The sequence below is a fragment of the Falco biarmicus genome, chromosome 4 (genome assembly GCF_023638135.1).
Source record: "Falco biarmicus isolate bFalBia1 chromosome 4, bFalBia1.pri, whole genome shotgun sequence".
Classification (NCBI taxonomy): Eukaryota; Metazoa; Chordata; class Aves; order Falconiformes; family Falconidae; genus Falco; species Falco biarmicus.
The window spans coordinates 67,815,278-67,828,837 of record NC_079291.1 but is presented as its reverse complement, the minus strand read 5'-3'; the positions used below and the strand labels follow the sequence as shown (position 1 = coordinate 67,828,837).

The 13,560-nt window shown below is 42.1% G+C and overlaps 1 protein-coding gene across 1 annotated transcript in view; it reads left to right on the top strand.

Moving 5' to 3' along the window:
• Positions 1-13,560, top strand: part of ELL (elongation factor for RNA polymerase II) — a 53,995-nt gene that overhangs the window by 16,335 nt on the left and 24,100 nt on the right. Inside the window, exon 2 of the mRNA XM_056337332.1 lies at positions 10,424-10,471. Within this exon, the coding sequence (XP_056193307.1) occupies positions 10,424-10,471 (48 nt within the window). The remainder of the gene's footprint in view (positions 1-10,423; positions 10,472-13,560) is intronic.

The window sequence follows — 13,560 nt, the reverse complement described above, 5'->3', positions numbered from 1 at the left end:
CTGGCTTTGCCAGCACAGCATTATCCTTGTATGAGTGTTTTGGGAAATGTTGTTGCAACTTGTTTTATGCTTTCCCGGTTTTACCTTCTATTGCTTTTAGTCTGAGTTGCAGAAGAAAAATCCCTTCAGGAAAAATGGTGATAAAAGTAACTGTGCAGACTCTTGCTGATTTCTAGCGTGTTTGTGGGAAAGAGGAAGGGGTACTTGAATCTCTGGCTTGCGGGATTGGGATGGGGACAACGGGACAAGACCCTGAGAGAAAGAAAAGGCCATTTAAATGAATGGACAGTTTTGATTCAGGAATGCCACACTGGCTAATAAAATAGCTTTGAAGGCTACTGGTTTTCAGTTCTGGTGAGGGTCTGGAACAGCCTTTTGTAATGAGTAATGGATGCAGAAAATCCAGTAACAAACTGAAACTTCATTTTTGGAGAGATGCAGTAATTGTATCAAAACTACTGGGGTTTTTACTTGGAGTGAAAGAAGCCTCCTGGGTTATTACACTAAAAAAAAAAAAAAGAGCATGATGTTTTGTAATTTGGTAATTCTTACATTATAGACATATTTTTAATTGATTACCAGACTGCTTTGAACAGTTGTTCTAGACACTGAAAGCTACACAGGGATGCAAAGGTGGTTTGTTTTTTTTCCCCCAAAAGCTTTTCTTTCTCAAGCCTTTGGAAATCGTGGGAGTTGGCCGTTGGTCTTCTGACAGTAAAACCTCACCAAGTAGCCTCATCTTGTTAATAGTGAAATTGGTGGGAGTTTGTGATGATTAAACTGCAGATAATCATCCTTTAAGCTCTTGTGGCAGTCTGGTGTCAGGCGTAAAGAGTTGAGACTTTATGATTATTGCTTCTCTGCTAGACTTAATGAGTAGGTCTCTCTCAACTCCCCAGAAAAGCAAAGATAAAAAAGTCTGTACCACTGGGAAACGTACCCGTACTCTCCAAACTTGGATTCCCAAATGAGGCTGACTTCTGCATCGGTGCTGAAGATGTGTAACTGTGCCTGAGTTAATTGGAAGCTAGGGGCCCTTGATGCCACCAAACCACCTTTGATCTCTTCCTGTTTCTTACAATACACATTCCCTTTGACCTCAGACTGCAGTCATCTGTTTTGGTGTGCATTTGCACTACTTTCTAGCTTTGGCCAGGTGGAGAGCTGCAGCAGCTTGATACCCATCACATCGTGATGTTGGCTGTCACGGCAGCAGCAGTAGTGGGATCCAGTGACTGACTGGCCATTCAGAAAGGAGGTAGTATTTAGAACAGAAGTCTTGTGGCTTTTAAAATGAACTGGTCTATGCCTCTGTCTGTCCCTAAGTGCTTATTCTCCTCTTGCAGTGTGTCTGCAGTAACCTGTCCCTGAATAGGTGAGCCCTTCTCTGGAGACAGGTCAGTTTAACTCTTCAGTGTTCTGTGGAAGTCCCAGGTCTGTTGTCTGCAAAAATAAAGCTTGCATTTTCTTTGGAGATGGATGGTTGCATCCTTGCAGCATCACTTGCAGGCATTTCTCATCGTGTATTTGTACTTACTACAGAACAATTCTGTATCCATCTTGGTGTTCGTTGAGAGATACTTGGTTACTGTGTTTGCATTGATGTAGAAATTTAGGAATAGGGATTGCAAGAAGTCATTTGGTGGTTCCTGCTCTTGGGAAGCAATCGGTCCGATAGATACGATGGTCTGTTTGCTATAGCCGGGTTCTTCTACGGCCAAGCAAGGTCACTTGGTCTACCCAGTGATCTGAGTAAACTCAACACCAAGTGACAATATTTTATTTCTCTTAAGGAATTGGGCCTCCTTTTAATTTTCTTCCTGAAAGGTATTGCCTAAATAGCATACAGGTGTAGCTTTCCTTTCTAGTGGAAAACTACTGTACCTTGTGCTAGCCAAACATCTTGGCTTAATGATCATGAGCGATGTGTGGTTTGTCCCAGGATTTTTCAGTGTGTGCAGCAAGTCGGAGCTCCCTTACCAAAGCTACCTTTCACGGGGTTTGTGGTCTGGTGCTAAAGATGATCAGAGTATCAGACTTACGGTCAGAGCCATCTGCTCTGTTGGAGTTTAAAGGTTTATTTTTGCAAATACAGGATCAGAAAAAAAAACAACGTCATTTAGTTCTGCCCTAGGAAGCAAAGACTCTTTTTGAAGCACATCTGGAAAGTTTTACTTGTAGTTACCAAGTTGAAACAAAAAAATTTCCCTGGGCTCGACTATAAAACTTAAACTACCCTGTATGTAAAACATCACTGGAATGAGTTTTGCTTGAGTTGTTTGGTGCTGTGGAGGGCTGCAAAGATTGGACCCTCCAAGGAGCTTCATACTGGAGATAAACGAAGAGGAAAGATGGATTTGAAAAGCTGGGTATCCGCTCTTACAACGTTGTAGTAAAAAATACTGGCAAAGTGCCGTGTGCTGCAGCCTGTTGCTGCGAGGCTGGCAAGCATCGGCATCTGTCAGCTGTCCTGAGCTTTGAGGGTGCAGGATGGGTGTTTGGGTGGCCAGTCTGGTTTCAGATGTACTATTTCTCGCTCCATCCCTCCCTCCCCCTAGTTTCTCTTTAAAGAAAGCTCTCTGGACTGGCTGTAAAGCTGCTGTGCGGTAGGGAGGTGTGCTGGGGCAGTTTGCGTTGCTGCCTGAGGAAGCGGTGCTCGGTTGTTTCGGTTTAAGTTTCCAAACGAATTCTGCAGTGAGGAACCGTATCAACACATACATTGTGTTTTATTCAGGGGGATCTTTTTAACCTGGATTAGATGAGATCAGAAGATCCAGGCATGCGTGAGAGAACAGGCTCCATGGCTAGCTCAGCTCTCGTGCCTGTGGGGTGACATCTTGATGACAGTGGAGTTTTAATTGCTTTCTGGTTTGCTGATACAAGCTATTGTCCATTTAGGGACTGAGTTTCTGCTTTACATTGCAGGCACAAAGCATTTTGATGAGGCTACAGTTTTGGTGTGGTTGTGTGTTGTTGTTTTTTTTTTAACTTAATCATGTGTCTTACTGTGTAAATTTACTCAAAAGTAGTGGTTTTCTGTATTTCAAGTGGGATGGTATGTTTGATGCTCGGATTGTGATGCAGAAGTCTGTATGCTTAAAATGCTTCCTTAATAAGGAGCTGTGAATGTTAAAATTCTGCAACAGCCACAGCTTCAGTAATATCAAAGGTGTTTTTTGGAGCTGTTGTTTTTAATTAAACTTTCTTCTTATAGGGGCACTCTTGGGTTTTGATCCTGGAAACTTAAGCTACCGAGGAAGTGGTGTTTGTGCTGTAATAGCCCACCTAAAATTATGCAATTATATACAAGGAAACGAGCATGTATTTTGCAGTTTAGCAATTAAAAACTTTAAAACATACAGCTTATCATTTTGGCTGACATAAAAGCTCTTTAGCATTCTATAGCTGCTTATGCTGTTTGGGCTAGGATTTATAGGTGCTTTAATATTTCAGTGATAATACGCATCCATTAATGCATATTAGGAAAATGATAGATTATAATAAATACAAACTGCAGTTTGCAGAGTAAGTGGTAAGTCTCCAGCTCCTAAACCTTCATCAAAAGTACCTTTTAAGAAATGATCTGTACTGAACCTGAGTACTCGCTTCTGTCCCAAACAAATATTTCTTTTAAACACTGGGGAGAGGAAAATGGGATAGAAGACTGGGGAACTGGGCCCAGCAGACAGATGTGATTTTGTTCTTTGACAATGCTTTGCTCATCGAAGTAATAAATAGGGTAAACTTGGGAGGAGCAGACAAATGTGTACGCTGGTGAATTTGGGGATTGCTGTGTGAGGAGCACCCATCCCACCCCGCAGTGCCGCACTGCTCCTGCACAGAGGCTGGTTGTGCACAGGGGGGTTTGCAGGTGCCAGTCTCTGGAAGGATGCAGGGGTACCCAGGGTCCTCCAGAAGCATCCCCATGGCTGCATTTCTCACCTTGGCAGCTGACCATTCTCTCCATGGCTGCTGGCACCTCTCTTTGAGTAGAAAGCTAAACTTGTGCTTCAGTAGTTGTGGATTTCCATGGAATTTCCAATACTTTTTTTTTTCTCCCAGAGAATGTTGTATTTGAATAGCAAAACTATAATTTTCAAGTCTCAGCAGACTCAATCCCATCTGCAGTCTGTTAGTGTCCTCAACTTCAAGTGAGATCGTTGGGAGGCCTTAAATTGCAGATGGAAATTGTGTTGCAGGGTAGATGATATTTTAATTCCCTAAGTAATAGATGTGTGTGCGGTGGGTCAACCCTGGCTGAATGCCAGGTGCCCACCAAAGCTGCTCTGTCAGTCCTCTCCTCAACTCCACAGGGGAGAGAGAATAACGATGAAAGGCTCATGGGTGGAGATAAGGATGGGGAGATCACTTGGGTATTACTGTCATGGGCAAAACAGACTTGACTTGGGGAAATTTAATTTATTACCATTCAAATTAGCAAAACTCCTTCCCACACCCCACACCCACACACACACCCTGACCCCTCATCCCGCCCTTCTTCCTGGGCTTAGCTTAATTCCTGATTTCTCTACCTCTTGAGTGGTACAAGGGAACGGGCAGTGGGGTTTACAGTCATCATACATTGTCTGCTGCTTTTTCCCCCTCAGGGGGAGGGATCCTCATGCTTTTCCCCGGCCCCAGCCTGGGCTCCTCCCCATGGGGCCACAGGTCCTGCTGGGAGCCGCTCCAGTGTGGGCTGCCCACGGGTCGCAGCCCCCTGCCCCGGCATGAGCTGCCCACGGGTCATAGCCCCCTGCGGGCAGCCCCCTGCCCCGGCATGGGGTCCTGCCTGGGCTGTGGGGGGATCTGCTCCCCCATGGGCTCCATGGGCTGGGGGCACAGCCTGCCTCGCCCAGGGGACTTCCCCGCAGGCTGCTGGGGAACCTCTGCTCCGGTGCCTGGAGCCCCCCCAGCCCTCCTTCCTCACTGACCTGGGTGCCTGCAGAGCTGCTGCTCTTGCATATTCTCCCTCCTCTCTTGCACTGTTGCAGGTTTTTTTTCCCCTTCTTAATACTCTATCCCAGAGGCACTTCCACCATCGCTGATGGGCTCATCCTTGGCCAGCAACGGGTCTATCTGGAGCCGGCTGGCATTGGCTCCATTGGACATGGGGGCAGCTTCTGGCATCATTTCACAGAAGCCACCCCTGTTAGCTCCCTGCCACCAAACCCTTGCCACACAAACCCAGTACATTGTGACATAAAAAAAGAATCTTCAGGAGGCTTTTTACTGTTGTCTTTCTGCTAGGAGGTAAATATAAGCCTTGAAATAGTGGAGTGTCTTGGGAGAAGTCTTTTCTCTCCACCTAATATACAGTGGTTCTCCCTTGGGTCAGCTTTGGCTAATTGACTGCTGGTAAACTTCACACAGAGTCACTTGAAGTTGTGGGTATATTCAAAGATATTTATTTCCCCTGGGATTTATAGATCTTGCTACTAATGAACTTGGGGACTCTGAGGTGTCTCTTGTGAGTCTGTCACAATGAGATGCTGGATATATTTGCTTTGGTTTTGGTCTCTGTTTTACTTCAAAAGTCTGTGTGGTGTGTTTAAAAGGAAAATGGAAGTGGAAATGTAAATCATTAAGTTCTCTTCAGGTCTGCGGGATGCCTTTTCTCAAGCATCTAGGTCTGCTCAAACCTCCTGGATTGGGATCTGACACTTTTTTTATCATTCTTTGCCCAGTTGCGTCGAGGAGCCAGGGGGAATATGCTTATATTTGGACTGCACTGCGTGGGCAAAAGAAACATAAGCTAGTCATAACCAAAGAATTAAGAGGAACTTTGGGGTATTAGTGAGTCTGAAATTTATGAATTTTAAGTGATTTCTGTTTGTTCTCATGTTTTTTCACTGGTTTCTGAGGTGCAGCAGCAGCAGGTTTACCTGGCTGGAATTGCATGTGACAGTTCAAAATGTCCTGTTAATGCCAGTCTTGGGGTTACCATGACTTTGTAGTTTCTCTGTGTATTTATTGGAATTCTTGCTACTAATTTTAAATGTTTGCAAGAATCTTTAAATTCTGAAAATAATTCCCTTGTTCCAACATAAATAAGGATAAGCTTTCATTTGCTTTGCTCGGCATTTGTGACTCTTAACATTCAAGAAAACAGACAAATACACCGATACTAAGTATAGGCAAATATTTTCCATATAACACTGTCTCCAGTATAAATTCCAGTAAATGCATAACAAAACTTCTCGAAACAACGTATTCTTTAATTATCTGTATTTCCCTGAAGAAATGGGGAAGTTTCCAATCGGTTATTTGACAGATTTCAAATGTCCTTTCTAGTCCTGTGTAGGAATATTCCCTCCAGTTTTAACTCTAAATAATTTTTAAAGCCTCTTGCCAGCTTTGATTATACCCGATAAAGTTTTTTATTAGTTTTACATTCAGTTCTTGCGTGTTTTATTGACACTTTCTTGTTCCTCCTACTCTTCACTCAAGCTTCCATGTGCCAGATCTGGAGTATTTAAGTGCGAGGAACTGTTTGCACATTGCCACAGTCTCTGTGAGTTTTCAGAGTACGTATTAAGTGTTTAGCTTCCCCAGGCTAGAGGAGAGCTAATGAGGATGAAGATGAGCATAATACCATGCTAATAAAAGACAAATGTTTTGTGGGAGCTTTGTGGATGAGTTTTTGGTTTAATCTTGTGATTTCCAAAATAATCTGATGGTATCTGGAGGACTGTCTGACCAAAAGCGCTTGGGTCTGTGGCGCTTGATTTGTGTTGACATCCCAGGAGCCTAGCTTTAGTGTTTGAAAGCTTGCTGCTTTATTTCTCCACTGTACCCAAAGAATACACAGCAGGAGCTATGGAAGGCAGTGAACTGGGCACAGAAGCATGGAAATGCACCTTCCAGATAGTAAGCAATTGAATTACTAAGAAGTAAATGGTGGGTTGTCGTCACCTGACATAACTGGGGTCTGTCTGCAAGTTGGGTAGATCTTGGAGAAGTACAACCGCATGTTTGCAGTTTGGATGTTCTTTTTGGAAGTTATTCCTGTAGAGCTGTAGGACATCGGTGAGTTTGACTGCATGAAGGACTCTCCAGTTTGTTAAAACGGTTCATTTTCTCTTAGGGTAAGATGGGAGGAAGCTTGACGCGTTTTCTTAAAAGATTCATTGTAGAAACTAGCAAATAGAGAAGAAGTTGTAATGATTTGCTAACCTTTCAGTCCTGCGTCAGGAAGCATTTTGAAACAATAGCGAGCACAGAGCAGACGTAATTAATGTCTTAGGTGTGTTTAAAGGGGCTTTGCTTGCTCTCAGTGTATGCATAGCTTAGAAATTTGTTATTTTTCCATGACATCGCTTGTTCTCTGGCCCCATGCATCCCAGCAATCATGCTCATTCATGCTTGGACCTCTTCAACAGCGCTGTCACCATTATGGATGAGTGTGTTAACTGTAGAGGAGAACATCTGGTACCTGGCAGCAGCAGAAAGTTGGTTGGGCTGACAGGCAACTGCTTTAAAATACTTGAACTGTTGTTTTCTTGCTTAGAGCTTTGCCTTTATCTAAATCAGCTTCCAGTAGCTATTCTTAAATATCGTGAACCTTGTGGAAGAGCAAAGCTACAATTTGTTAGCTGGAAGATAAGGCTGTGCAGGGGGCCAGTTGCTTGGACAGATCTGTCTTATTTTGTCTCTTAATTGGACACAAAGGTGAGGTTTCATCAGTGTCCTTGGTTTACCAAAGATTACTGAACCCTGTAAGCTGGTGTAGTCTGGAGAAGGCAGACTTGTACCCACAGCAGTACCACCAAGCAGATGACTTCTTTTAGTTAAAAGGGAAGACCTTTTTCCCACTAAAGGTGGATGGGATGGCATTTCCAGGGAACTGTAAGGAAGGAGGTACACTGTCTTGGTATCACTGAGGAAGAATCAGGTGACTCTTTAGAAGATGACGGAAGGATTTTGGAAATGGTAGCAAGAACCCCTTAAAACTGGGGTTTGTCCATACGAGAACATTCAAGAAAGCTAATCCAAATGAACTGAAGATATAAATTGAAACGTGGTTTTAACTTGGTTTAGCTTAATTCATCTGTTTGCTTTTATTCTGAATGAAGGTGTCCATGCAAGGACTTAAGTTCATATCCTTAATCAGGTTAGGGTGTGCGTGTGTGTTTTTCCATGAGCATTCTCAGATGACCTGTAGCCAAGGAATTGGGCATCAGCAGAAGGGAAGCGATGCCTGTATCAGTGCAGGGATGGGGTTGCTGAGATGCCAGGAGCCTTCCCCTTCTCTCCCTAAAAGGGGAACTTGGTGCAACAACTTTCCAATACACAGCTCTTCCTCTGTGATCCCTTCTGCGGAGTGGCAAGGAGTCGCAATACTGATATTCCTACACAGCAGATCACAAACACCAGCATCCCCGAGGCACGGACAACTCCGGAGCCTAGAAATGCTGTATTTTGGGGCTTTTAAGGAGATAAAGCTAATGTTTGCCATTTAACTTGTGTGAACACTCATTTTTGAGTTTCAGATTACACATTTAACTTCAAACCATTTTATATGTAGATTAGGGAATAAATTCTGTAATTAAAGCTTGTCCTGATTTGTGTAACAGTACTTTTGTATTGTTACTGCCTTGTTACTCTACTTATGCGCTTCATATTACCTTTCTATTCCACTTAACTGATTTTCCAGAATTAATTGCAGAACTTCACAAATCTGTAACTAGCTGGACAAGATCCACACTGAGGTATTTTTTATCCAGATTTTTCTAATGTTTCAAATGCTTGTTTGCTCAAGTATGTTTGTATGAATTTCTGGACACATTGCACAGTACACGCTGACACCGTGAACAAAAAGCTGGCCAGTCTGTCTATGAACAGTGTGCTGTGGTATGCAGTGTCGTGGCACTCAAGGAATTCAGTGATCTCTGTACGAAGAGCAAGATGTTGTTTATTGTTTCTTTATAAAGGTTGTTTCAGGTCTATAAAACTTGCTATACAACACAAAGTGAGTGCTGTCAGCTTCAAGTATAGTCTTGCTTTACTCACCATCATAAATATCTTGTAACAATCTAGGGTGTGATGCAGATCTGTTAAATCTTAGTGGATGAGCTCTTAAAAGGCTCTGAAGACTGTCTTAGGATGAGCTTATTCGTCTGTGCTAGAAGGATATTTTTTTGCTAGTGATTTTTTTTTTTTTTGTCAGTGTCAGCGTATTGTGGCTTAGATTCTTCACTCCTGGGCTGAAAGCATTTGGAAAGGTTTTATGAGAGATGATAAACGTAATGGGCTTTTAAGCTGTTAACTCTTTTGCTGCTAAATGTAAATGTGTGTTTCTGTAATCCTGTGGAAGTCGACGAGATTCTCTTACAACACCGGGAGATGCGAGCGCTGTGATACAAAAAAGGACAACACAAATGCACCGTTTGGACTTTGTCTCCTAAACTCTTCTTGGCATTTTTTCCATGGAAATGTGTCTTCTCGTATATGTGGCAATGTGTTTGCTTCTAAATGATGTTTCAACCTATTTGTAAACTCTTCTGTCCCTTTGGAAGGCTTCCCAATGGGATCCCACATGCAGCATGGTTTCCTACCCCGTGGAGCACAACTCCTGTGCTGCTGGAGGGTGTCTCCTACTGTGCCTTAGGAAATAAAACTAATAAAGCAATAATTCTCCTGAAATTTAAGGTTTTCTTTAAACCTTAGCGTGGTTTGGCTTGCGTATGTTATTTCTTTCCCTATAATTGAGACCTCAGGTGAGAGTTTTAATTTAAAAGCCTTTGTGATCTTTGTAAAATCACAGCAAAGCAAGAAGTGCGATTGCAGTGCAAAAAAGGCTAAAATTCAGTGGTGTTTCTGTCTTGAGCAGACTTAAAGGGTTTTGGAGCTAGCAGGAGGAGGACTTCTTGAAATGTAAGCAAATTGGTATGGAGGAAGAGGCTGATTGTTGAAATGGGCAACGTAACAACAGTATTTTGCAATGAAGTTGCAGTTTGCTTTCCCAATGGATTGCCAGCTTTCTACTGGAAAAAATTCGCTTAGTGTGTTCTCAGGCCTAGAATTGTAATAAATTTTCCCCTCAAATATCCACTGTTGAACTCAAAACTTACATAAGCACCGAAGATACACAGTTAAGCTATTCCGTGCCTGAAATGTGGTTTAGGGGTCAGGAAGGAACTAAGCGTAGCCCATCTGGGTATTATCTTGGAGCTGTTCTTTTTCTGAAATAAGGGTACCACCGGTGACATTGCAGTTCTATCTGTTTTCAGGTACAAATCGCTGTTCCAGGAGTTCTTGTATTTTCTTGATTGGAATTCTGTGTACTTCCCTAAACCCTTTTCCTTAAAAAAAAAAAAGTATAGGTGAAAAATTAAGGAAAGTATTTTTTGGCAGTGAATATTGCAGCTCTAAATTTCTCTAATCTTTTTTTTTTTTCTTCTCCCCCCCCAACTTGTTTTTGTAGGATACTGTGACATCAAAACCGGTAATCCAGTTTCAAGGAAGCCAAGGGGTAAGTTTGTATGTGGGTTGCCTTGGAAAGTTCTTTACTGGCTTATACAATTAATCCGAGTAAGTTATTTGTTCTGTATGTCCATCCTATTCCAGTTTAAGGAATGATGCTCTTATTTCTGAGTGATATGAAGTTCAGATGTAGTCCAGAAAAGAAGTGTTTGCTCATCCATCATCTCTAAGAACTGCCCCTGCCCCCCCCCCCCCCCCCCCCCCCGCCCCTTTTCTTTTCTAACCTCTGTAAATCCATAGCACCAGTAGTGTTGCTGGTGCTGGAATTTAGTTTTAAAAGGCCATGCTGTCGGGTAGGACAAGGAAGTGGGAAGTTCACGGATGGCAGTACGGTGGTAGGTGCGGCAATCCATGGAAACCTCGCCTGTGTCCTGAGGAAACGCCATGCCGAGCCTCGTAAATTTGATGCAAGACTTTATGGGTAGCAATTATTTGCCGTAGCAGTGCTTGGAGGCCGCTGAGAGCGTGCTGAAGCTTTATTTAATAGGCAGCTCTAAACAGCTAGGCAGTTTCTGGGAGTACCAAGAGTTTCTTACATTTAGGAGTTTTACTACTTCTGTTCTGATGCCTGAACTCCTCCAAGATATTTATAGACGTTTGAAACAGTCTGTCATGCCAGTTCCTAACAACGTTGAGATTTAATTGGTAGTGTTTCTGGTAAAGTAACACAACTCTTCAGTGAACCTTAACAATGTCATTTATATCTTTTACATACAAAATGGCATGTGTTTAACTTTGGTGCTCTGCATAAGGAAGGGGAATTTTTTTTTTAAGAATCTGAACTCAACTGTAAATAACTTATTTTTTGTGGTGGCACAACAAAACTTTCAAAAAGGCTTGAATTAAGTAGGCATCAGTCTAGCACATTTCTCCTTGCCCACATTTTACCATGCAATATTAGTCTTATGAATAGTACATGGTTCTCTAACAAAGTGTAGCGGGAAAGACATGATTGTTATCATAAGTTAAGAAGAAAAATACAAACCTTTTTGTCCAGGGAAATAAAGAAAGGAGCAATTTCCAGGTTTTTTACTTTGTTTACAATTAAACTTCCCAGAAAGCTCAGTGTGAAAGCTTAAATAAAAATCTGCAATTGAAGTTTGGCAAAATTAGAAGTGTGTGACAAGGAAAACTTTTTAAGAGTGCATGATTTGTTAATTACATGAGCAAACAGCTTTGCATGTAATAAAGAAGCTAAAAAGACTGCAGATGCTTTCCTTTCCCTTTGTAGAGCACCTTGCGAGGCTCAACACCTAACTTTTCCTGTAAAGCTGCTTAAGTCATAGAAGTGCTTCTTCTCTTACTTAATCTTCTTCCTGGAAGGAAATGTAGCAAAATCAATCTAAGCAGCTTAAAAAGCTCCACTGCGCTCAGCCTTTGCGCTCTCCTTGTAGCGGGTTTCACACAGATCCGATACGGACCCGAGCATTCTCAGGTTAACCAAAAGAGAACCTATTTTACAATTATGCAGTTTCTTATAATGCTTAAAAATAATTTCAAATTATGCAGTTCCTTATTAAAAGTAAATACTTAATGCACTTAATTGTATTTGAGCCCGTAACTTCCAGAGAAGAGTTTTTGGTGAAAGAGCTGCCAGTCACCTGGAGTTATGGTGGGGGTTGAATGGAAAAGGAGCAAAGCAGCACGATTGTGCCTGATGTTGCCATGTAAAGAGCAAAGCGCTGAGCCCTGCACAGTGTGAGCAGTGCTGGGGCATTGCGGGTGGAAGGAGGATGTTGGCAGCACAGAGCTGACCTCTGCTTGCCTCGTTTTCAGCAGTTTAATTAATTGCACTGTCAAGTAAAGGCCAAAGGTAGAGCTTTGAAGAAAGCGAGATCCAGTTCAATTGGGGCAGATGGAAGGAGCTCTTTGTCCTTTTATTATTATTTTTACTGGGTATGACAAGAAGCTGGCAGCTGCATAACCATCTGTTTTTAAGTGTAGTATACTCGTATATGTCACAATTATGCCCTGCATTAAGGAATTGACTGCAGGGCTTTAAATTGTTTCTAGTGAGCCTCCTATCAATTGGACTGAAAAGATAATTTCAGTAATTTAATAAAGTTCTCAAGTTCAGATGATGACCTTAAAATGTATTTGTTTAGCTGTTTAGTTTTGGAATACACTTTCTTCCACTATACCTTAATTCCTCAATTTGTTGCCTTCCTATTTTGGTTCCTAACAAATGTTGCTATGGAGAAGACTTTCCACTGATTTTTGAGGGTGGAAGTTTTTATATGTAGCACAAATGTCAGAGTGCGATTTAAAGCAGTGTCCAGTGACAGGAGATTTTAATAGCGTGGCTTCTCCGTGTAAGTATCCCTCTCGCAGGAAGGAAGAGCTTAAAGTACTTGAGTAGACTCAGAGAGGCAGGACATAAAATAAGAGTTGAACACAAACTGCTGCTTCCTTAATTTAATTCTCTAGAAGCCTTTAAATTACTGTGTCCATGTCATCTTTTACCTATTCCCAGTGTTAGTTTAATAAATGCTGTCAAGGATGCTCTCGGCTTCTAATACAGTGAAAAAACCTCCCTTCATATTTAATGCTCTTAATTAAGTAGAGAAGGGAATTGGCCAGGAATAAAACACGGGGTCGGCAAGGTGGCAGCTCTGTTGGCCAGATGCTGAAGGAGGATGTCAGTGGTTCTAGCCCAAAACAAACCAGGCGTTTTGGTGGCAGGGGACAAAACCCTCCTGGATCGATCCTGGTCTGGATTGGATCTCACAAGAGTTTTTATAAACTATGGGCTGTAAATGATCTTTGCCTTGGGATGTGTTTCTTTATAGCGATGCTAGTTTTGTTGATTACACTGTAATAATCAGAATTTCAATAGTAGTAACTAGGTCGTAATTAGCAGAGTGTTAATCTGCTTTGAGATGCTGACGTGGGACTATCTGGACATTCCTTAAGAGCAGTACCTGTTTGTTAGTTTTTCATCAAGAACTGGATTTTCTTAGATAGTTTTGTAAGTTTATATGGAGTCTTGAGCATTTTGCTCATTTCAATGTGCATGTAAATTTTAAGTTTAAGAGCTTGAGTACCAAAGCATTACAAACCGTGGTAGCTGATAACTGT